The sequence below is a fragment of the Thunnus maccoyii genome, chromosome 9 (assembly GCF_910596095.1).
Source record: "Thunnus maccoyii chromosome 9, fThuMac1.1, whole genome shotgun sequence".
Lineage (NCBI taxonomy): Eukaryota > Metazoa > Chordata > Actinopteri > Scombriformes > Scombridae > Thunnus > Thunnus maccoyii.
The window spans coordinates 24,037,787-24,061,520 of NC_056541.1; the positions used below are offsets into that span (position 1 = coordinate 24,037,787).

Here is a 23,734-nt window from a genome sequence, read left to right on the forward strand (position 1 = left end):
ACCTGCTGACGGAGCAGAGCAACGCCAATTAGGTATAACTAGTGACGTAGTTTACCTTTATGTCCTTTTAACTTGTTACTTAATTGCATTCACGTGGCATCACAGGTGTAATTGTGTGGTTTGATTAGATGGCATGTATTAAAAACCGCTGTGGGCGGGAACAAGACTGTCTTTCTTTTTGTAGCAGCTGAAGCACAAACGGAAAGGGGACCAAAACATGAACTATTCATAAAACTAGGCCTTTAAAGGATACGTTCACAATTTTCCTTTATGTCCTTGAACAATAATCAGGTGACCAAATAACCATTGACACATGTTTTTCTTGCTGCAGTCCTCCTTCTGTACGAAAATGTATTTTAAAAAGTTTATTTGAAGCTAATATGAAGCTTCAGCCATCCAAATGAGTCAAATCAAGTCAATATATTTGAAAGTTACTGTCTTTTTGAAAAATATAATGTATTTGACTGAATCAGACAGCTGAAGCTATATTATTTTAAGATAAACTTTTAAATACATTTTTGCTCATAACGAGGACTGTGGATTTTGTCCCCCATCACTTACATTGTAAGCCTGTTTGGAGATTTTATAATGACCAGTATAAACAGGAAGAATGGTTAAAAGAAGCAAACCTGTTTCAATGTTCATATGGGCATCTGAATATTGTTTTAAGTTAGACTTGAAAAATTGTGAACCTGTCCTTTAATCTCATGTATCCTCTTGTTTTATTACGTTTTTTAATTAAATTATTATCTTGAACAAATATTTTACATATTTTATATATTCTATATTCTATATTATATATTAAGTCACATGAAAGACTCACTGTAATGTCTCACAATGAACCTGACAATTCACAATTTAAAAATTATTTCTAATGTAGCTATATCTTATGAGATTACCATTTTTCATTTCTGATAATTTTTTTCCCATTGTAGTATTTTAAAACTGTAGCGTTACCTCTGTGTGTGTGTGTGTGTGTGTGTGTGTGTGTGTGTGTGTGTGTGTGTACAAGAACAGGAAACTTTCTTCAGTATCACTCTGTAATGTTTAATTGCTTTAAAAAAATGCGTACCATACATATAAGATACATAGTTTTATAAGCAAATATATATTATACTTTCAAATTTGATAAAAGGTTACAGCCTGTACAATCATCTTCTGTGTCTACTGCACGTGATTCATTTTTACAGAGAAATCATGAATAAATCATAAAAAATTGCAAATGACTTCATGATAGGGGTTTTTAATTAGGTTTAGAAAGCTCACACTTGGTTGCACTGGCACAAACATAAGTGAATTCTGAATACTGTCGTCAACGTGACAATGTTAACCCTGTAACTAAAGCAGAGAAAACATTATAAAAGCAGTAGTAGTAAACATGGCAGAAATAAAGTGAGCTGAGAATGTTTTAACACAGACATGTCATAAAAGGTTAGATTTGGCACATACAGCAATACTTTAAATATGTCAGAAGACCATTCGCTCATCTGCTTTGGAGGCATTATCTAGATTACATACTTTGAGACACTCAACACACCTGATCTTGTACAACTTACAGAGATTTGAAATTGAATTTCAGAGCAAAGCAATTTCCATTACATCTCAGAAGACTATCTAATTTCTCTTTTTACTTTCGTCATCATGAAGGGACAGACTCCAAAAAAGAAAAATGCTGCATTGAATAAAAAGAAACCAGTACATGCCTTAATTATTTTGTTCCTCTGAAAAGCCTTGTGGAAGGCTATAACCATATCATGACGTGTCTGAACCCTTGCTGTTCTTTACTTTAAGCACATGTCTACAGATGTTCATGTTGTTTCCTCAAACTGCCCAGGGTATTTTCAGAGATCTGAAAGAAAATCTGGGGGAGACATTTTACGGAAACATTAATCGTCCAGCGAAATACCAGAAAAATGTGCCATTCTAATTCAAAATTCTCAGCAGTGGTTTGTTATGGCACTGTGGTGACAAAAGGCTGAATGCAGCATCATACTGTATCAGGAACTTAGAAGGAACAGTGCTGTTCACTGGGAAGGAATGCAAATTTCCTGCAGCTGCAAATAGTTGTGGAGCAAAAAAAACTCCATTCTTTGCAACTGAAACAGTATCATCAGCATTCAGTCTTTCCTCTGAGATGGTGTGTGTGAAAACGCCAAGTCCCAGAGCAACACACACACACACACACACACACACACACACACACACACACACACACACACGTGTACTCATGCGGGGAGGTGAGGTGAGAAACCACACAATGTCCCTGTCTTCACCTCTGTTCTGGGAAACAGAGTGAACATGCAGGCCTGACTAAAGCAGGTTTGGGAGTGTGGTGGGATGAAGAATGCTGGGGTGTCAAAAGCAGGATCTGCTGGAGTGAGCTGGAGTGATTGGTCGGGTTCATAAGAATCCAGGTGAATGAGGGCAAGCAGGAAGTGAGGAAGTCAAACTGGTGCCACATAATTCCCGGGAAAAGTCCCAAAAGCATGAGTCCGTTCTGACGTACCTGTGGAGAGAGAGGAAACAAAGTAAATGAACGCACACATTTCAAAACAAGAATAATGTACAGTGTAACCTGCAATGTTTTATAATGTCCACTAGAGGGCAGGCTTACATAACACTAGACAGGATTTTTGAGCATTTAAAGTAAATGCTTCACCCATTATGTCACTTTATAGCTTGTGTACTGTTTTATAAATAAAATCCCATAACTTTTGCCTCATGTAAATAATGTATTTTTAGTGATTTTCAGTGATTTTCTGATGAGGTATCAGTCCCTCACATCAAATAAAACTACTTTGCTGGACCCATTGATTTACAAACTATTGACTGGTAACAATTTAAAGGGAAAAAGCTGAATGAATAAGTGGAGAAACAAACGCAGATGCTCAGCCAGTGAATAGTTTGATGAGTACGAATATCATATGAATCATATCTTATGTCCTTCACAGTCACCAGAGCTCAACCCAAAAGAACACATTTGGGAGATTTCCCATCACCATCATCAAAAATACCAAATGAGGGTGTTTCTTTGGAAAAGTCGATTAGAGTAGAGATCCATAGACTTTGAAAGCCAAAGAGCTTCAAACTGTTCTGACATCTTGTGGTGGACCAATACCTTACTGACACACTACCACTGACTTGGTTTTTCCTTTAATGTGTCACCCATCTGTATGTAACATCCCACTTCAGTGTTCTGTTTCCACAGGACATACATTGAGGGATTGATAGTTTATTTCTTACCTACAAACCAGCCATCATCACATTTCTCCATCACTTGTACAACATCTCCTTCTCTGAGCTCCAACTCGTCTGAATTCTGTGGTTTGTAGTTATAAACAGCTTTATATCTAAGATTGAGAACATGAGGAAAAAATGTCAAATCTCCTGAGTCACAAATCCACCAAAGCTGCAACACTTTATCTAGGCTGAAACAATGTGGATTAGCTTGAGACGTACGGTTGGCGTTGCACCACTGTGGAGCCAGCCTTGTTTGGCACATGTGTTGGCGGGAGGGAGTTGACGTGTGGATTAGACGGAGCAGCTCGGTTTGTTGTTGCACCCTAAAAGAATGGAAACCTTATGTCAGGCATTATGAAATAAGGAATGATGAGCAACATTCCTATCATCACTCAGGCAACACAAACACAAACACCATGGGTGTGGACATGCAGTGACCTGTGAGGGGTCAGTGTGTCTGGGAGTGTTCGCTGTGGTGGCTCCTGCTCTGTGCACTGATGCTGACGACTGAGTGATTGGTGAAACAGCTCTACCCGCAGAGCTCTGGTTAGCTGAGTGTGTCCCACCCCAGTGGCTGTTCTGGTTGGTGGGTGAAGCAGTTGTGGAGGTATTGTGGGGCCACCGATAGGCCGATTCTTTGGGTACGGGTGTCTGGGTGGGGGAGCGTGACTGTGAAGTCGGGCTAGGAACAGGTGAAGACGGCTTCAAGGGGGAGTGCTCGGGTTGGGGGCTGAGGGAGGTGGGGGTGAAAGGGGACATTGGTGACCGCAGGCAGGGTGAGTGGAGTGGACGTCCTGGACTCTGGGGTCCAGGGGAGATGGGAGACATGGGGCCCGCTGGGTAGTCGTCTGTGGAGTATTTGGTGCGGGGCATCTTGTTGACCTGAACATAAGTGGCGGGGAAGATGCCACTCCGGTTGGTCCCTGAGATCCTTCCCTCCAGCCACTTGTCGTCAACACGCCTGGTTATGCTGATTATCTCACCCTTAAGAAAAAAATTGAACAGAATTTAGAAAAAGTTAAGTATTAAATATAATTTCCTAAAGCATGATTAACTGACAAACACAATATACAATGAGAATTAAATACTAAATACTATTAGGCTGTACACATCCAAGTAATCAGTCAATTCTAATCCCTTTCAAAATGTAATATAAATATTTCTAAATCTGCTCTAAGGAGCTTTTCACTTTGGTTGCTTGGAGTGGAAATAATGAAAAAACTTGAAGGGCTTCATTACTCAGATTTCATATAAACGTGCACTGCCCTGATCTAAATTCCTTCTTTGTACAGTTAAAGAGATGTTATCCCATTCAGCCATCTCTCTAATGTTTTTCATCTCTCCCCTATGTGTTTTCTTGTTGAGAGTTAGATGAGACGACTGATACCACTCTCATGTCTGAGTGATAAATTAAGCTACAGCCAGCAGCCAGTTAGTCACCATCACCAGGTTGTTACTGCAGTTTTTGGTGGATTGAACAAATTAGATAAAATATGTTAACGAGTGAGCTTTAGAGGTGTTAGTTAGCAGTTAAGCTAAGCTAACAGGCTGCTGGTTGTAGTTTTATATTTATTGTACAAATGTGAAAGTGGTGTCAGTTTTTTCATCCAGCATCAGCAAGAAAGCAAATAAGTGAATTTCCTAAAATGTCAAACTATTCCTTTAAGTGCTGATAAGATTTCCAGCCAAACTAACTGGTAATACAAAGGAGAGAAAGAATGCTACTCTCAGTTGCAGCTCCAGTTTTTAGCTCTTATGGTTGATAGAGCAGTTTGTATGTTTACACATATTCCTTGTCTAATGCAGTGTTAAATACAGTGACACATTAGTTGACATGAACCATAATGACACTCACTTTACGAAAAGAGAGTTCAACCGGAAGGTCGCCGTTAAAATTAAACAGAGCCACAGCTTCCCCATAGTCCAACACCTGTAGAGTGGGAGACTTTATAGGTGTCGGCTTCTCTGAAGGAGGCAGAATCTATGAAGGACAGAGGGAAGAGATATAAGCCAGTATCACAGGGTTTTGATTTGACATGGTCAAATTTGAGATATGAAGAAAGTTACCTCCACATAGGTTGTAGGGAAAATGCCAGCTCTGCCATGATGTTCTCCTTCAAACCAATTGTTGTCTACCTTCCTGTGGATGTAAACAATGTCGCCTTTCTGCAGTGTGAGCTCCCTGAAGAGAGGACAATACATTAATGGAAATTCAATTAAGATACAGAATCAAGAGCAAGTTCAAAGTTCAAAATGTATCAAATGAGCATTTTGAAGACAACTTGAACTTCAGTCTTTAGGGCTTTAAATCTAATATTGGTATAATGTTATCTTTTCTTTCAGAAGTGTAGATGGCCTTGAAAGAAAGGAAAAGGCTTATCTACTGTATGATATCAGCTCCTAATAGTAACTCACTTGGGTGACTGAGCCTGGAAATTGAACTTGGCTCGCGCTGCTTTCATCTGGAAAAACAAATAAATTAATCAGTGTTTCAGTGTGAGATTTTTAATATGTGAACTATTCAGAATCCCTTCGGACCCCCCTCCCCTCCAAAAAATCAGCTAAAAACCACATAACAAAATAATTTCTTTAGTAAAACTTTCCAACCTTTTTAGGTAAAAAGAAAGTCACATGTACATACCTTCTTCTCCTCTTTCTTAGGAGAGCGCTCCATGGTTTCATTTGCAGGAGAGAGACGTTCTACTGTGGAGCAAAGTGAAGGAGCAACAGTATGAGTGGAGTATAAAATATGCACTTTTGTTCTGCACTTTTTGTTCTTGAAGCACAGCCTCACCAACTACCTTAGTTCACAAAATCATTCAGGCTGGCTCCCTCTAGACCAATTTCCAAGAAAAACAATGGGATAATGCTAATCTTTAATCAGGTCTTCCGAGTTCCACTTCCTATTTTTCTGGGCTTCCTCCCCACCCATCTACAGCACCTTCTATAGGAAAAAAACTGCAAACGCTTTCCATGATCGCATCAACCTCATCTAAAATGTGAAATGTCAGTGCAAGCAGACAACATAGGCAATGAAAGAGAATCATGGGACCATCAGAATATATTAGATTACTAAAAGCTTTCATCAAATATATGCTGCCTGATTCAGTGAGCAGCCTGGTCATTGAGAGCAGAACATGTCTTGCGTTGTGTCAGTGGGTTTAAGAAGGAGGAGGTGCTGTATTCACAACCAGGACTCACAAAGAGTATGGATAGAAATGGACTGTAAATGAACAAAATCACTTATCAAAGTCATGGCAGAGATGGTGGGAAAATCACAATGTGCATGTGTGGGCTACAGAGCCAAAAAGGAAGAAACTTCATATTTACCATATGTTGGAGCGGAGGCTGATGATGGGCCAACAGAGTGATGGAAAGGCTGCTTTGATGCTGATGAATTGCTGAAAAAATTTTTTAAAATATAAGCTTGTTATGTTTATATCACTGTCACTCTGTCAGCCAGTCAGGAGGAGAGTTTCCAGTGACATCAAACACACATTCAAAGAAACAATATAGAAATACTGTGAGACAGCATGTGTGGAGTTTTCCTGCAGATTTACTGTACAACACATCTGGATGCAGCTGCTGGTTCTAATACACTGGACGGAGATGAGACAAATAATCAGGCAGCTACAGGGACAGCTACAGTGTGAGTCATGTCCTTACCCTTGGCTTGAAGATCTGGTTTAGATAAAGTTTGGAGGTTAAAGACTTTTGTCTCTAAACGGCTCTGCGGCCCTGAAACTTCATTCATGATAATCAGAATCATGAGTCTAGTTGATTCTTTGTTATAAATTAATCCAGAACACAAATCCTCCTGTCTGCCTTCCCTTGAACTCATTTGCATATTTCCAGACAGTCTTTTTTGTATTTCAGTGTTTGCAGCTGGATGACCACAGTCAAAGAATATGCCTAGATAACAGGAAGCAGTAAAAAAAAACCTGACAGTTTCTTGCCACTTTATGTTGTAACTTCACATGTCCTTAGCAACAGACTCTCAATAAAAAACATCCCAGCCAGAAAAGGTCAAAACCCATGAACTCAACTTAGCAAACAACAGCGAGAATCGTCCAAGAATGCATTACACACATGGTGAGCAATGTGGAATGCTGTCTGCTGTCTGAGGTAACAAACACTGTACTTGAACTTGTTAAAGTTCAACAGCTTCCTGACAGAGTGTTCAGCACCAGAGAGTCACCTGATCAGCTAACAGGTACCCTGCAAAGTATTAATGGCTGTTATTGTCCAATCACAGCACCGGGTTTCTGAACACAGCAGGAAGCAGCGGGTGGGAAAACTACAACTCGGTTACCTGATGAAGCAATAGCAAAGTGGATTAAGATGCTGTGTGTTGAGCTCAGAGGAGGTCTGTTATGTGGTGACTGACCCAGGCCTTTCCATTAACCTCTCCTGCTGTGCAATGTTTATACCAGACTCACAATGAAAGAAGGAACTCTGTAAGAACTGTTAAAAATCTCCCACAGTCATAATATTTTAAATACGACTATCTTGACTTTCTCAATTGTCTTGGCAGTCTACTCGCCCACTTGTTGGTGGACAGATCATATCACTGTAACAGTAACGCAGACAAAAAAATAGCTATGCCACAGCTTTGTACAAAGATGAATTGCAAAAAGTGCCAAAAAAATCTACTTTTAGCAGTCACAAAAAAGAAAAACTGTATACTTTGAATAAAATGGTGCATGCAGTGAAAACTTTACAATCTTCTTTTTTTTATCTTCTTTTATGTTACTGGCAGGTAATATTGGTATGAATTACATCACAATGTGCAAAAATGTGCAATATGTTGTAGGAAAACACATCTTCGACAATAAACATATGAAGTGTCAGTAAACCTGCTGAATATCCCACAGAGCAATCATATTCTATATTTTGCTTTCTTCAGTAAAGTTGTCACTGACCTGTAGTTTGTAGTCGCAGTCTTTGCAGCAGCCACTGGATCCCTGCCTCTGGCCTCCTAAAAGTAGAGTGAACATTAAACACAGCTTGTTCCTTGCAGCCTACTGTATCTCACAGCTTGGAGGAAATCTCACAACAACTCAGGCGAAGTAGAGGTGCTGACCACTCCCAGAGGAGCAAGATATCCCCTGGGTCCTATGCTCCTTGGTCTAAAAAACAACAACACCACTCATGATCTGTCTGAGCCGTCGGTGATTTCAGTAAAATTATAGCTCATGAAGCAAATGTAATCACACAAAAATTAGGAATAGCACAAGAATCAACATTTTTTGGCAGGTTTATACCCAAGTCGTTCTCTAAAACAAGCACTGTTCTAAACTACATTATCAAGAAAATTGATTTCTACCAGAGATTTGAAGGAAATTGATATTTTGGCAGCCGGATTTACACTTGCTGAGGTGGGCGGTGGGAGGGGGGGGGAACTAGCAGGCAGGTGATTTAGCAGATCAATCAAAGTGCAAGACAGGCAGACGATTCTGGGAGCTGTCATCCAGGTCACAGAGGAAACACAGCAAACATGTTCAAAGCTAGCAAGCAGGGTCTCACTGAGACACGCAGCCTTCATCGGGAGTGGGGGAGTAAAAGGTGCAAGTGGGAGAGGATTCTGCTAGATTGGTAGGAGGGATGCGTCAGCAGAGAGATTCAGGAGGGGGGCTCAGTACCTCACCCCGGCCTCGACGCTGCTTCTTCTGGGAAAGTCTCCTCTCCAGGCCCTGGATCTCCGAGTCCAGCTCAGCCTCGAACCGACTCAGCTCAGAGACTAGACTGGCCTGAGCCCGAACAATGTTGGAGTTGGAATGGCAAAATTAAAACACTAATCCACTGTACTAATACAAGCTAATGGTGTCCCTTTTTAATGGTTAAAGGTTAAAGGTGAATACTCGATAGAGTGAATGCAGAAAGACAGAAGCTGAAGTGCTGTCAAAGCTGCTCACCTCAATTGAAGGGGACTTGGGTTTCTCAGGCTGCTTCTTCGGTGCCAAATGAGTCTAAGGACAGAAAAATGACACAACATTGTTATTTATTTTGTTCACAGACGCCTGCCACCATTTCAGGGAGCTTTTTTGACCATGTGTTTAGGCTTAAAAAGACATAAAAAAATACATACATTCCACCTACAATGCTGTAAAAGTCAGTTTGCTTGAGTTTTCTAATATCATAGACAGTCTATAGTTTATCCGTCACAAAAAATGTGTCAAGAGGGATTTAGGATCAACTGACAGCAGACTGCCACACATAAAAAAAATTTCTGAAGGGTTTGGACATTTCTCCTTTTAGTTCAAAACAACTGAAAATGTGATGAATATAAAATATCTTTTGTAAGTACTGGACTTTTATCTGGTCAGTTTCAGCTCAAAATTTTGTTCAATACAATGAATTGAGTTTTCAGGACAGACAGAGAGTCATTTTAGCTGTTTAAATGATCTTGTACAATTCTTAAAGATTCATTGTGGTTATATCTTAGATTCATACTTACTATGATCCATATTTTAATGTAAGTCATTTAACTAGGCAGCTAAAACTGCTCCCATGATCTGATCTGAACAGCTGTTTCTATCAAGTATAACTATAAAAGACCCCCTGCTCCATTTTCTGTTTTTTTGTTTTGTTTTATTTTGTGAAACCTTGGCTGAATGTGTCTCTCTGTCCGCCCAGGCCTCAGTTGGGAGTCATCTTCACTACAATCACAAAGTATAATGTCCCTGTGAAGCAGCACAACACCTGATATGGTCTGTGCGCCGGTTTTCTAAACGCTGTCCAGGGGATAGAACATTGGCTGCTGTCATGAAGAGGAAATGAAATAAGTTGCCATGCTGTGAGCCATTATACACCACAAGAGGTTAACACCATAATGCGGATCACAAGACACCTCAGCTCCCGTGGGGGAGTGGAAACAAAGATTCCTTTTCTTCACAAGCGCAGACACAAGGCACAATATGCACCAGATCTGGGACATTGTTGCTGGAGCCATTCAAAAAAAACTTTAGAGACATCACTCTCAAACTCACCAGGGGTGCTTAAATACAAGGACACGCAGAGTATACAAAGAGCTACAGAATACACAAGACAACCCATCAAAACTCTAGTGGTAAATAAACATTCAGTGGAAAAGTTACAAGAAAGACTAAGATCGTGCCTTTGCTTGTCTGAAAAGCTACAGCAAATGAATGAAATCTGGAAGCCCTTTCAATAAAAAAAAACAGGCACATCTGGTGGTAAACAGCAGGTACACTGTGGAATGACCACACTCACAAGTTATTAGTTACTTCGCGTGAGAAGATGAAACATGAGGACTTTGACTATAATCCTTAAAGAAAAGGTGCCCGTCCTCAAACCTGTTCTTGAACCCCACACTGGGAAAAACAGTGCCAGCCAACACAAAGGATTTCAATGACTAGAGCCAACAATGCTGGAAAAATTTAGAGGTTAAAGAATCATGCAAAAACTTCTTTTTTTTTTTTGCAGGAATCAGTGTGATACCAGCTTCTATTTTTGAATCTGTGTGTGTGCGTGAGGGCGTACCTGGCTGTGGACCTGGCTGTGGCTTTCAGAGGCGGTGCTCTTTCCAGGCTCAAAGTCGAATATGCTCTTCGGCTGAGGGTGCTGTTTTCCCAGATCTGACAACTTATCTACATCCTCGCTCCTGAAACATAACACCCCAGCACACACATACACACACACACACACACACCATGGACAGCAACTTAATCGTGGCTTCATTGTTAGTGCATGTAACAACAAATCCAAACTTGTCCGCCCCACACGTTTCCCGCCACTGCGGGAGTTTTGTTTGGTATTCACATAAGATCTGCAGTCTTTATCTGCTGTGAGGAATAAATTCAGGGACATTTCATTCCAGTGTGCATTCTAGTTGGAAAAACAGTACATTGATTCACTGCTAAATCTCCTTTACATTTCCAGAATTTGCACATGAAATTATTTAATTTCTTGCATCTTGCATGATTTTTGGGATGCATGTAAAGATATGTTTTTCACAGTGTCAAACTAAGTAAGTCTAATCTGATGTGTTTTTGTGAATGATATGTTTTGATCTGTATATTTAGTTTTTTTTGTTACTTTACTACTTATTACTTGGTCTGAGAGTGTTTCAAAGTGGTCACTTAAAGCAAGAAGAGCTCAAGTTTTATCCTTGGCTCTGGGCCTTCCTGCATTCATGTTCACCCCACGAGCCCCCTGGGTTCAGTTTCCTTACCGCAGTGAAAAAGCATGCAACACAGGTTGACTCAAGACTTTATTAAACTGCCCAAGGGTGTGAATATGACTGACTGTCAATCTGTCTGTGCGTGCCATGTGATGGACTGGAAGTTTGCCAGCCTTCTCTACAGTGCTTGCTGGGATATTATTGACCCTGGAGCAGCTACAACAAATCAGTATAAACTCACCAGTCTGGTAGGGCTCCATAAGGTGTTAGTTTGAAGAGATTATTGTCTGCTTCATTGTTTCCCTCTGTGTTGGCAGATAACTGGAGCCCTGTGGATCAGTGCGGTTTTAAGTAAAAACTGATTATGTAACCGAGCAGGACAACAATGTGGACTTTGATGGCAGATTCACTTACGTTCGGCTGACCACCTCTCTGACTCTTCCAAATCAAGTTCTGAAAAAAAAGTACAAATCAGGCCTATTTTAGACTTCATAAGAATGTAGCTCTTTCTTGATAATTCAATTTATACATTTCTTCCACATACTCTGATATTCCTTTAGAGTACGAGCAGATTTGTCTTAGAATCAGACCTATTAATCACTCTTACAATATCAGCAGGTTAAGGAGTACACAGTGTAAAATACTAACAATACAAGTAAAAATCCATCATTCAAAATTGAACTTAAGTAGTAGTAGTAGTAGTAGTAGTAGTAATAGTAGTAGTAGTAGTAGTAGTAGTAGTAGTAGTAGTAGTAGTAGTAGTAGTAGTAGGAGTAGTACAGTAGTATTATGAGCAAAATGTAAATGTAAGAATTATGCAGAATGGTCCCTTTAAGTGTCTTTTTTATTTTATAGTTTAAACTATAAAAAGCCATATTTTGATGTTTTGTAAAATGATCATATGTTTTGAATATAACAGTATAAGTATAAAGAACAATATTTTCCTCTGAAATGTAGTGCAGTAAAATGGAAAATGTTAAGTCAAGCAAGGTACCTCAAAACTGTACATAAGTACTGTACTTGAGTAAATGTGCTCAACACCACTGTATACTGTATCCACTCAATAAGCTTATATTCCAGCACTATTATTCTTGATCCATGACTGCTTCATATCCTGCCTTTGCTCTGCCAGAAATCATCAACAACACCTCAGTAAAATTAGGCACAGCAGAATTTTCAGGCATGTTCACATGATAATGCTGTTTAATAAGATATAGATCCTGCAGTGAGTTGAAAAGATTCACTTCAAACAAAATGAATCCAAAGCAATCAACTGAAAAAACAATCTCCAGTCGTGCTGCCAACCCCACAAATAACAGGGAACATGTTTCTATTACGCAACTGGTAATAGAGACAAATGAACAGCTATGGCTCAGATAAGAATCAGGATTTTTATCAGAGCTATAAAAGCAGAAATGACATAAGACTTTCGGACTGTTTAATCATGTCTGCAATAATCTGCTTGCTGGATCGCCTCTGTAGTGCCTGACAATGACAGAGAGGAATTCTCTCTGGAGAAAGTGTGCGAGAGGAGGAGGAGGAGGAGGAGGAGGAGTGTTCTTACCCTCTGGCTTCTTGTGAATCTGTCTGAACATGCTCTTGTACCAGTCTCTGGGCTTGTTCACACTCTGGTATAAGAAAAGAGGGGAGGCACAGAAAGTAAACAAACCTGACGAATTAGACTTCGAGAAATACAACACACCAGTCATAGCAAGAATGTCAAAAAAAAAAGTCAGTTTTAACCGACATAGGATGCAATGTTTGTTGAGGATGTATGCCAAAAAAAATGGCAATAAATAAATAAATAAATAAAGCAGTGCGTTCTCTGTCTTACTGATCTCGAGGCAATGGGCATCCCTGTCTCATCCACCGGACCGATTCCTGAAAACTTGATAAGTCTCTCTTCTCTGGTGGGAGTCCAGCTACGTGGTAGAGTGGCAGCGGCCTGGACGCCATTAGACAGCCCCCCTGAGTTACACAATCACAAGAATAATATTTGAGTAATTATGTCCAATTATCAGATAAAATCATTAATCATAGGTGATTTCAGTTGAAGTATAAGAGCATTAATCTGCTTTATATTACATCTCATGAGACTCAGAGACGTTTCCAACCTCACATTCACATGAAAAACAATAAATCACTCTGATTATGTCCTCTCCCAATTTAAATTGGCCCTTAAATGAATATCCTTTTCCTGGAAATGTGTTTTCGCTGGAACAACCCAGCAGTCTTAAAATTCACAATCTTACCGTATGATTGTGAGGGGCCATAGTATGATCCAAAGCTGAGAGTTGTTGGGCCACTTCCATTCACCTCTGTTGCCTTAAGAAACAAAGAATAATAAAGGCCACATCAGTCCAAATACAAATATCTCAGTGTACAGTAATTGATAACTGATGGTTATAACATTTCCATGGCAGGAGGTATAACATGTGATGCAATATTTTTCCACAGGGAGGAGCACTTGTTTGCTGAATACCATGCACTCAACCTCAGCATTGTTATGACCAGAGTCTCCAGGACATTTCAGTCTGTGCGTACCTTCAACTCCCCAGATGGCTGCCTCGCTGAGCGAAAAGGACTCAGAGGAGGAGTAGGGAGTCCAGGGGAGATGACCACCTCTTGGGTCAGCTCTGGAGAAGTTAGGATCTGCTGACCTGAAGGAACTCCAGGCTCCCTGGAGAAGACAATCCGGGAGCCATTTGGGTTGCCAGCCACTTCCACACGTTGCTAAACAACAGAGAAAATGAGAAATATGGATGAACAAAAACAATGTGTGAACTTTGCTCCTGTCATGTCCTCCTGTTGGCCCTGGGTAAACATCACTCTCCATGGGAGGTCATGTGAACATGTTAGCGGCCCAGCTATTCTCCAGAGAATAACTGGCCTCTGTGGGGGAGCCTCTGATGAAAAGGCCCCTAATTTATTTAAAGCAGGACCAGTGGGAAGTAGTGTTCCACCCACTTCATCATCTCTCTTGCCACAACTGCAGAAAGGCCTCATTCAAGGTGCAGAGAGGGGGCACTGAAACAGGAGAGGACCATTATGAGCCCATTAACTCCCTATTCACCAGGCCTCCCTATTCTGCAGCCAGGGGGTGGAGCTGGGGCCAGAGAGGTTGGGAAGGGGTCGTTGATGTCAACCTCAAAGTCCAGCAGGGCTAGCCGTGGTCTGGTGGTTTCCATAGTGATCTTTTTACTGCTCCCGCCCATGATGGCCAGTCTAGCTCTTCTATTGGAACTATGTGTTTGAATCAGGTGCTTTGGTCCTCTCTGTGTGGTTGCCGGGGATCATGGGAAAGCCCCTCATGCCTTGTGGGGTAACGCTAGAACTGTGATCTGTAGCCTTAACCAAAGGGATGTCGGACTGGACTGACTTGTGTGATATTCGTGAGTGTTTTTCCTGGAATTTTCATGGTTGAATGTGTTTATTCAAGATATATTTGTTGAACAATTGGTAATGTCAACAATGTGTATCATTAAAAATGGTTTTACCTGAGACTGCATGTGATCTGTTATCCGTTATGTGTGGCAGATATCAAATTCTTGTCCCCAGCATTAAGAATATCTGCAAAAAAAGGAAAACATTTTTATATAAAACTACTCTTTTTTATTTTCATTGAAATATTTCCAGAGCAGCTGCAATATGCACAACCTATCAAGAAGATTAGTCACACAAAAGGGAACTAAAAAAAAAGAGCTCCACCTCATTGTTCAAGGTAACTATTCTGCAGCACAGGTCACATTCACCTGACTTCTTTTATCAAGTGTGCAGATAGAGAATAAAGGACTTTTTTTAATAATACATGCTGTATAACCTGTTTACAATTTCTTTACCTTGAGGATAAATTGTTAAAAATGACCTGGAGACATTTTATATTGGGTATTCATTGTTATCAAACTTTGTTTGAAGACCCCCTCCAGACATGTTTTAAGATGTATATAAAATACTTTACTATTAATGATAATTTGTCTGATATGGTTTTTCTACAAAAAGTAAAATTATCTCATTAAAATCCTTAAAATATCATCTTATCCTTCTCCCTCATTAAAAATTCCAAAATCTATGAATATGCAAATGTTTTTAATTTTAGAAGTTTAACTGTTGAACAAAAGATGTCTCCTACTTCACTGAAAAGTCCATTCAGTGTTTCTGCACTGGAGGCTTCATCATTCTGCACAGTGAAGCTCAAACATCCAACTGAAGTAACAACAGACTAAAGACAATTTTGACTGGAGGGGGACTTTAAGTATTTCTTTATAATGTTAGATATTTTTTTAAAAAACACTCTGATTATTATTTAGAGTTAAATACTCAAAAAACGAATCTCCTTTATCAGATCTGTGGTGTTTGGCATCACATTTTGATTCAAATGTTGCTCTGACTGAAGCACAAGAATGCGTGACATCACATTTTCCTAACAGAGCCTTGCCCACTTCAAACCGGTTAGTAGAGCACAGAAAAAAACACAAATATAGAAATCTCTCATTTGAACAAACCAAAACAGTTCTAACTTGAGCAGAAAATTATGTGTTCATGTACTTCACTGCTCAGGTTAGAAGCTGAATAATAAAACATATTTTCAGCGCCTTTAATCACTTGTGATCTGCAAGCGATGTCTGTGAAATGACCCTAAGAGAAATATTACATACTAAGTTTGTTTTGTAGCTCTTAAATTTCTCTTCTGAATCTTGTGGCATGTCTTTTTTAACCCTTTGAGCTGCAAGTTGAGTTCAACAAAGCACTGTCATAAATCACATTTTACATCCAAGTGGACTTGACAGTGTTCCATTATCCAATCCCACTTCTGTTCCAAAGAGGGAAAGTTAGCGTCACCAACTTTTCCCTGCTTCTAAGGAAAAACCCACCCAAAACAATGAGTATGACTCACATGACCGTCTCACTCTTCCCAGTCGTACACATGCCATAATAAGCTGGACTTGAGGGGCTGGATGATGGAGAAGGTCAGCTACTGCAAGCGGAGACCGGCTCCTAATCAATTGCACCTCAGAAAAACAGATTAGGTCTGCTGTTTCAAACTTCAAAGGCATGGAGGGGGGATGAGGGGGAGGCTGTTTCCGCTCCTGTATGAGGCAGGCAGCTCTCATCTACACTGGCCAAGTGGCCCATAATAACACAGTTGACATTGAAACTACAGCCACCGTGCAACCCTGCATCCTTGCAACCCTGGCCTCTGCTGCTCCCGCAGGACCAACTTGTTGAGTCATTCCAAGTCATATGTTTTTTGTTTTTTTTTTAATATCTTTTCCCCCTCACAATATGGTCAATGGTCAGAACCAAGCATATCTTGGGAAAAAAAAAAACATCAGGGTGTCTCTGTTAAAACCAACAATAGGGTTAATTTAAGGATTAGCCTCTTTTTTTTTGTCCTGGATCAAACTATGGCTTTGCAGCTTGGCAAGGAAGAAAGTAATGACCAAGTGTGGGCCAGGCTACTACAGGCTGAGAGCTGTCCAACACAATTTGCACTGATGAGTTTTCCATGTGGCATTTGCAGCTGAGCATTAGAGTCTATAATCATTGTGAGCGAGACCAAGAAAACTATATGCACTCTGTGTCTGTGTGCACTAGAAGACAGAGCAGAGCCCATTGCACTGATAGAATCAATGTTCTCCGTCTCCAGCCAACGATGTCATCTATCTGAGTCATCATCTCCCAACAAACTGCGTTACATAATGGGGAAAATGCAGGAACCGGAGGATTGTGTCTGTAACAATACCATTAGTGCTCAGGCATGACAGATAACCTTTCATCTCTCAAAGCAATCACAGCAACACACATAAGCTACATGTGCAAATAACAGCTTAAAGTAATCACAATTTACAATGTGTTTGACATGCTGGTCCTTATTTACACCGGATCTCCCCTCATCAGGTTGCCATTTACTTTTAAGGCCCCATCACACTGATGACCAAATACCCAGATGAGTAAGTTTCTGGCACTTGTAACAAACACTGTCTCAACACAGGCTTGTTCAATTCAGAACAGCAAACAAAGGAGCTTCTCTCTCACCTCCACACTGCTGCCATTCAGACCTAGACAGCAACTGCTGCAGTCCAAGACAGCTGCCATCTGTTTTTCATATAATATGCACAATTAATATACACTGCACTGCAGTAAGAATGCCATTTATGCAAAAGGATGCAGTGAAAGGAACACTGTGACATCAAGAATTTGACTATGGCTGTAAGCCCTTATTTCCCCTGGGGACTCCATTGATATTCTTGTGTAAATAATCAGATAAAATAGTAATAGACTTTATTTTATTAGAACAATGTGTCGCACTTTGTTTTCAATACATTATTAAACAGTTGACATTGGAACTTCATTCCCTCAGAGGCCCAAAAGCTGAAAAGCTTCTGCCTCATTGATGTAGCATCCTGATGAGTAAGCTCATGTCATAACAGTGTCTCTGTGTCTCATTTCTCTGGGGAGCCAAATCCAACAGAGAAATCCTCCAGCACTGCGTGCATTCCCCCTTCAAGAGCACCAAACACAATCCTACCTAATAAGGAAAAATCAGTGTCGATATCTAGCGAAAAATCCCTGTCCAGAAGTCTGGCTCTCCCTGGGTTTGCTCTGAACGCCCAGTGCATTCTTATGTAATTACTTAGACTCAACAGCGGAGGCAGCTATAAGCTTTCACATGGAGACGAGTTTCAGGATCAGTGTGGTGTGAGTGCCTTGATGTTATCTTTCTGAAAAACGTGGGATTTATAGCCCATGTATCTCAAAGGCTGTGCGATTGAAACCCCCACTAGGTGAAAGGTCCATTATCACCACCAGATCAGTTTTGAGATAGAGGAAAAATACAGAGCCATAAAAGGCCCATGTGCATGTCAGCTGAAGATAAAATGTGACACTAGGATGTTTCTTGCAACCCAGATGTCCTGATTCAGACATGTTTCTGCTCAATGAAAAGGCAGTGCTTCTTATGTCGTAGCCACGATTTGCATTTGGTCAGTCTCAGGGTAACTGAGGACATGCAAAATGAGAATCGGGGGATTGTAGTATGGAAATCTCTGCCTCTACCCCCAGGAAACTCATCCGGTCCCTGGAAGCACTGGGCCAGATGTTAAACTCCGTAAACTGAACCAAAAAACAGACAAACTGATGTAATTAAATTAAAGAGCTTTTTATGAGTGATACATACTTACTGTAAGAAAGCAAGTTACTTAAGTGAGGCATAGGGATTTTTTCTTCTTCTCCTTTTTATCTAAAAGAAGCGGATGAGGAACTGAACTATTATCTGAAGTTGCTGAGCCAGAGCAGACCTACTCAGCAGCTTCAAGGTCGGTGAACTTCACCACACCCCTGTGATTCCTGTGAATCACAATAGGAGGTTTCCACAGCCGGGAATAGCACCACCGCAGTAATCTAATAGTATTACTACAGCAGGAAAAAAATGGTCAAACTTTCAAAATGAGTGAAAACAAAACGATTCACCATACAGCAAGGCCAACTGATGAAAACTGAACTTGCAATGAAGTCAGTATTTCTTAGACCTTATCCACACTTTGCTGCAGTCATCAATTTTCCATCTTCCCTTTCTTCCATAGAAGGATGTGATCGGGCCTGACCTACGATGACCCCCTTCTCCACCACCTCCACCACATACAGAGTGTCCTACATTGTTCTCACTAAGAGCAAGGCTGTCAAGGTGACCACACATACCCTAATGAATTACTGTCACCGTGTTGACCCATGAACTTCTACGATCAGTTGGTGCGCCATCAGGAAAGCAATGATTTGTGGTCAGAGGGAGAATCTTGCTGTCCATAAATCATCTATACATCCAAGTGATGGTAGTGTTGATGAGGCAGGACAATGACTGAAAGTCTTAAGACAAATAAAACTGCCACTTGCAAACAGATCTCCATTCATTAGCACAAGTGCTGACCTTTGCTTCCGTGTGCAGGGTGGTGAGCAAAAGTACGGAGTTAATCATTGACTCCATAAGGTGGGAACTGCTGCACACAGTCAGATGAATGGATCTAAGTCCTGCTCATGTCCATGAAGGAAAGCAACCAAAATATGAGCTCACTGTTTGCTTAAGGCGTTTGTTTTTTTTGGGGGGGGGTGAGCAATAACTTGCATTACATTTGACCTCAAAGACTCTGGTGCAATCTTCAAAAAGTATTAACAGATTTTTATCTTCTCATGAAGTGCTTATTTCCTGGACATTAACTGAGCAACTTGACTCAATAGACAGAAGAGTTAAGTCTTGTCAAAGCCATTTAGAGGAAAACTAAAGAAATCCTGCCTTGAATAGTCATCAAAAGGCAATTACGAGCACATTTGGTGAATAAATAAAGCCGACATTTATTTCCAAACATATTAAGTGAGTCACTCTGCAGCTATGTAAGAGATGTCAGGGGTCCTGCGAGGTTGATCACAAACCATGCTGCCCCTCTGCAAACTTAGCAGATGTGTGAACACAGATGTAGCCCATACAAGGTCCTGGAGCTGCTAGTTTATGATGTGCAGTTATTGGGGGATACACACATTTATCAGGAGGGAAGTATTTCACCTCCTTGTATGGTGCTCCTCCAGTCTGAGCAACAGGAGGAGTCAGAGTCGGTGTGCTTCTTGTCAATGGAGAGGAGATGTGTTCCCAGGAGGCAATAAATCACAGCCTCTCTCTCTCAGCGGAGCGCCCAGCAATAAGCTGAAATGGTGGTGCAGTTTCATCCGATATTTGCTCCAAGATAATTTCTCATTTGAGTGGATTCATACAAGTGACATTCAGTCAGAGGAAGCATGAGAAAATACACACTCAAAACACAGTACCTAGAGGAAAATCTCACAGATCCTCATGGCTGTCAGCTTGCATATTCAACGCTGAGTGCAGCTTGTGGATATGAGGCCTGGCAGCCAGACCCTCAGTAATATCACAAAGGGAATCAGAGCCGGCGGTGGAAATCACCCTGAAATTAAGGGGAGCTTCCAGCGATGCCTGGACAGTCCCAGAGGCATTAGGCTTACTATCTGGAGCAGGATGGGGAAAATATTCTGACAGTGCAAATGATTTCCTCTTCTGACATTACAGTACATGGTAGCTGTCAGTGCACACACACCTTGTGGGCAAAGCGATGAGGGATGACATGTTGGGAAACACTGCCCACGGTACCCTCTCTCTCTCTGTCTCTCTCTCTCTCTCTCTCTCTGTGCTCAAGGTGTAACTCACAGCTGCTCTAGCCTCTGGAACTCCCACAGGTCTGTTTCAACATCCAAACTACACGGAAACTTGTTTTTAGGTGCACTGCAATAGCATCCCTCTACTTTAGACACTCCTGGTCTGAGGCACTAATCCTGTGGAGCGGCGTGTAAGCCCTGAGCGGTCAGACAGGTTACTCAACCTTAAAGAAACACACTTGCAAAACAGAATAGCAGACATACTTTTCTACAGTCATAGTGTTTAAGGTAACACACAACAGTGACTTGAATCTGTGTTCCCATGGGAAAGAGCGCACTCACCTTCAAAGTGGCACCAACAAGTGGACTCCCACCTCTTTCAGTCTGCCTCTGCTGTGCACGTAAACCACGCTGCAAACCTTCCCTGCTCTTTCTCTCTCTCCCTTGTGAAACTAGACAGGACACACAATCTTTCTCTCTCCCTCTCTCTCTCTCTCTCTCTCTGTCTCTCTCTCTCTCTCTCTCTCTCTCAGTCCCAGCCCTCGCCCTGCCTGCCTCTACAGAGGACTTCCCGGTTGACAGGCATCACCATAGCAACCACTTCGGCCCCCCGTTCAAAAGGCACCCTACTCTTGGCTTGTCAGTTCGGGGCACCTCCTTCAGTGAAGAAGCCCTATTGTTGTGATAAGGTGATATTTCACAGCGCAGGGTTAACGAAAGGGGAATGCAAATAGTTCATCACCTCCACCTCCCTGACACTGCCCAGTGACTGACTCCATGACACCCCCGCCTAACTTTATCTCTACCATGCCTCCCTCTCCTTTTATGTGCGTGTTTATGTGTGTGGGTGTGTGTGTGTATATGTGTGTGTGTGTGTGTGTGTGCGTGCAAAGGCCAGGTCTCTGGCTAGCCAAATGCACAAAAGGAGAATAGGAGCTCTTTCTGTTCTAGCTCTGGAAGTGATTCAGACTCATACACCATAGAGTAATGCTGACTTTTCTCCCATGGTGACACACACCACACTAACACCAGAAATACTGTTGAATGTGATGGCTGAAGGAAATATTTTGTCCTTTTAACGGCAAGTTATTCAAAGTAGGAGATGTGGTATGTGTCCAGATAAGTCAATCAGCATTCAAATGCCTTGCTTGAATGTGTCCGGTTTGGATGCTGCATGAAACCACAGAGCAGCAGTCAAACAGGAAACAGGAGCCTATTCTCAAACCCTACTGCTGCAATCACATTCAATACTTGCCTAAATAAAACCAGGATTTCCAGTTTTGGAGCATTCTTTCCAATGAAGACAAACAATTGTAAAACCTGAAATTAACGTGCTGACAGGTTTGTTTTGGCACAGCACCTGAGCTACAAGGTCTGTGCTGCAGGTGTGTGATCCAGTCACCTGCTGCTGACAAACACAGTCAGCGATGCACTTTACTCTCTCAGACTTCAAGCAATAAACTGAAGACATTTAGTTTAGTCAGTGGTTTATTTGTTTAAACATGCATGCCGTTCCAGCCTGAAACAGAAGGACTCAGCTCTTTTTAATAATTCAGTGGTCTGGCTTGGTAGAGCTAAACTCAGGGCAGATATCCGTTTACTGAGCCTGCACTCCTCACAGGGTTGTTTTTGCCAAACAGTTGAGCCGTTGAACCTGAGGGGCAAGCTTTGCGGCGCAGGCTTCAGGTTGAGGCTCCCCTCATAATCTGTGTCCCGCCGGAGCAGACTTTCACCCTGCTGTGACCACATCTGACGCCCTGTCACTCTGCAGCTAAATGAGGTAATCACGCAAGAGGCGATTGTCGCTTTGGCCCCCGGACTCGACACTTCTCCCACACTGGGTCCTTGTTCACTTTGTCTCAGTGTCTTCACCACACAAAAAACAAGGCTTCATCCTTGCCAGCGTCCATTTTTATTACAGAGAAACATGATCAGGACAGGGCAGGAGGAAACATGCGTGATGTTTTGCCTCAGTCCGTACTATACTGTAAAGGCCAACCAATCTACTTTCACACTGAGTATATGTGCCAGTATGTTACTACAGAGCAACCATGAAGCTCATTAAAAGCCTGACAGCCAAAGATTCCAGCGAGTGAATAAACCATGACATAAATCTGTTATATAATCAAAAACTATATTACTTGATGACTATATAGCCCTGGGCTTGTTTTTATTCCACCTTCTCTCTGTTCTGAGGAAACAAGAGACAGCAAGTCTGTAACAAAATTACAAGATAAAGTTATCATCAAATGAGGATATAACCAGATAGATATGAATCCACAGGTAATCAACCATTACTGTAACCGTGGAGGATGGATAAGGAGGCCTGGACATCATACAGCATGTGTCATTCATACCACTGGTCATGGTATGTCTCCAAGAACAAACACCATAGCATCAGGGTTTATTTTAGCAGTAAACAACATTTTTCTGCTTGGTGAATGTCCCGGGACTTGGAGTCAGACTGTTGGCTGAGGAGGACAAACAATCTGTGGTATAATCCTCCAGGAAGCTGCTCCTCTTAGGATGCTTATAGTTTGATGAAAATACCAAATATGGATCCATCTGAGCGAATAAATAAATGACTGAGTACATATATTACTGGGGAATCTGTACACACTCAAATATTTCAAACAACAGCTGAAGCCACAATGTTTCCAGCTTTTAGACAGAGGCCTGATGATAACCATCATCTGAACCACAGACAGTAAAAGATTGGTATCTGTACTACAGCAAAGCCCCTCTCAAATCCGCCCTTTTTCCATAAAACTGCTACACAGTTGCTCAACAACATGAAAAAAAAAACTGAAATAAACTGTCACAACAATGACACAGCAGTGTCCTGTTTGCCACAGTGGTTTCCAGTGACAGACTGAGTGATGAAGAGTAACAGCAACAACATGATGCTCAAATCTGTGTCAGAGGTAATTCCCTTTCAGCTCACAAAACAAAAATGCCAATCACAACTCAGTCAATCTCATGATGTTTTCCTTTGAATTATTAATATTTGCTATCCTTGTGACACTAAGTCAGGCTCTAGTCACAGTGTGAAGTCACAGCACAAGTTGTACAGTACTTACAGACGAGTGCAGGCTGAGCAGTGAGGTCTCCTCAGTGCGGAGGGAGAGAGGAAGTGAATGAAAAAGAAGGAGGGAACCACTGCTGCTCGTCTCTCCCTCCCTCCCTCTTTCT

At 41.3% G+C, this 23,734-nt stretch overlaps 1 protein-coding gene across 5 annotated transcripts; it reads right to left on the reverse strand.

Moving 5' to 3' along the window:
• Window positions 1-1,031: 1,031 nt before the first annotated feature.
• Window positions 1,032-23,694, reverse strand: sorbs3 (sorbin and SH3 domain containing 3). 5 transcript variants are annotated; one of them, XM_042422159.1, is made up of 21 exons: window positions 23,623-23,694; window positions 14,881-14,953; window positions 13,928-14,116; window positions 13,636-13,708; window positions 13,218-13,351; window positions 12,948-13,011; window positions 11,798-11,836; window positions 11,625-11,712; window positions 10,744-10,864; window positions 9,156-9,209; window positions 8,883-8,990; window positions 8,163-8,218; window positions 6,571-6,641; window positions 5,882-5,943; window positions 5,656-5,702; window positions 5,308-5,422; window positions 5,096-5,221; window positions 3,679-4,224; window positions 3,460-3,563; window positions 3,244-3,350; window positions 1,032-2,506 (listed from the first exon to the last, which is right to left on the reverse strand). In XM_042422159.1, the coding sequence occupies exons 2-21, from the start codon at window positions 14,890-14,892 to the stop codon at window positions 2,445-2,447; spliced, it is 2,178 nt and encodes a 725-aa protein (XP_042278093.1). In that variant the 5' UTR covers window positions 14,893-14,953; window positions 23,623-23,694; the 3' UTR covers window positions 1,032-2,444. The 5 variants fall into 5 exon arrangements, with proteins under 5 accessions (XP_042278093.1, XP_042278094.1, XP_042278092.1 ...); XM_042422160.1 differs by lacking the exon at window positions 23,623-23,694 and adding an exon at window positions 20,885-21,031 and having other exon boundaries at window positions 5,882-5,940; XM_042422158.1 differs by lacking the exon at window positions 23,623-23,694 and adding an exon at window positions 20,885-21,030.
• Window positions 23,695-23,734: the final 40 nt, after the last annotated feature.

Excerpts from the sequence above, each read along its gene's own strand:
- sorbs3 (XM_042422159.1), bottom strand. Across the intron at positions 11,713-11,797 it reads AGAGAGGTGGTCAGCCGAAC|GGCTCCAGTTATCTGCCAAC; the intron begins GTAAGTGAATCT and ends ACTGATCCACAG. Across the intron at positions 2,507-3,243 it reads TGATGATGGCTGGTTTGTAG|GTACGTCAGAACGGACTCAT; the intron begins GTAAGAAATAAA and ends CTCTCTCCACAG.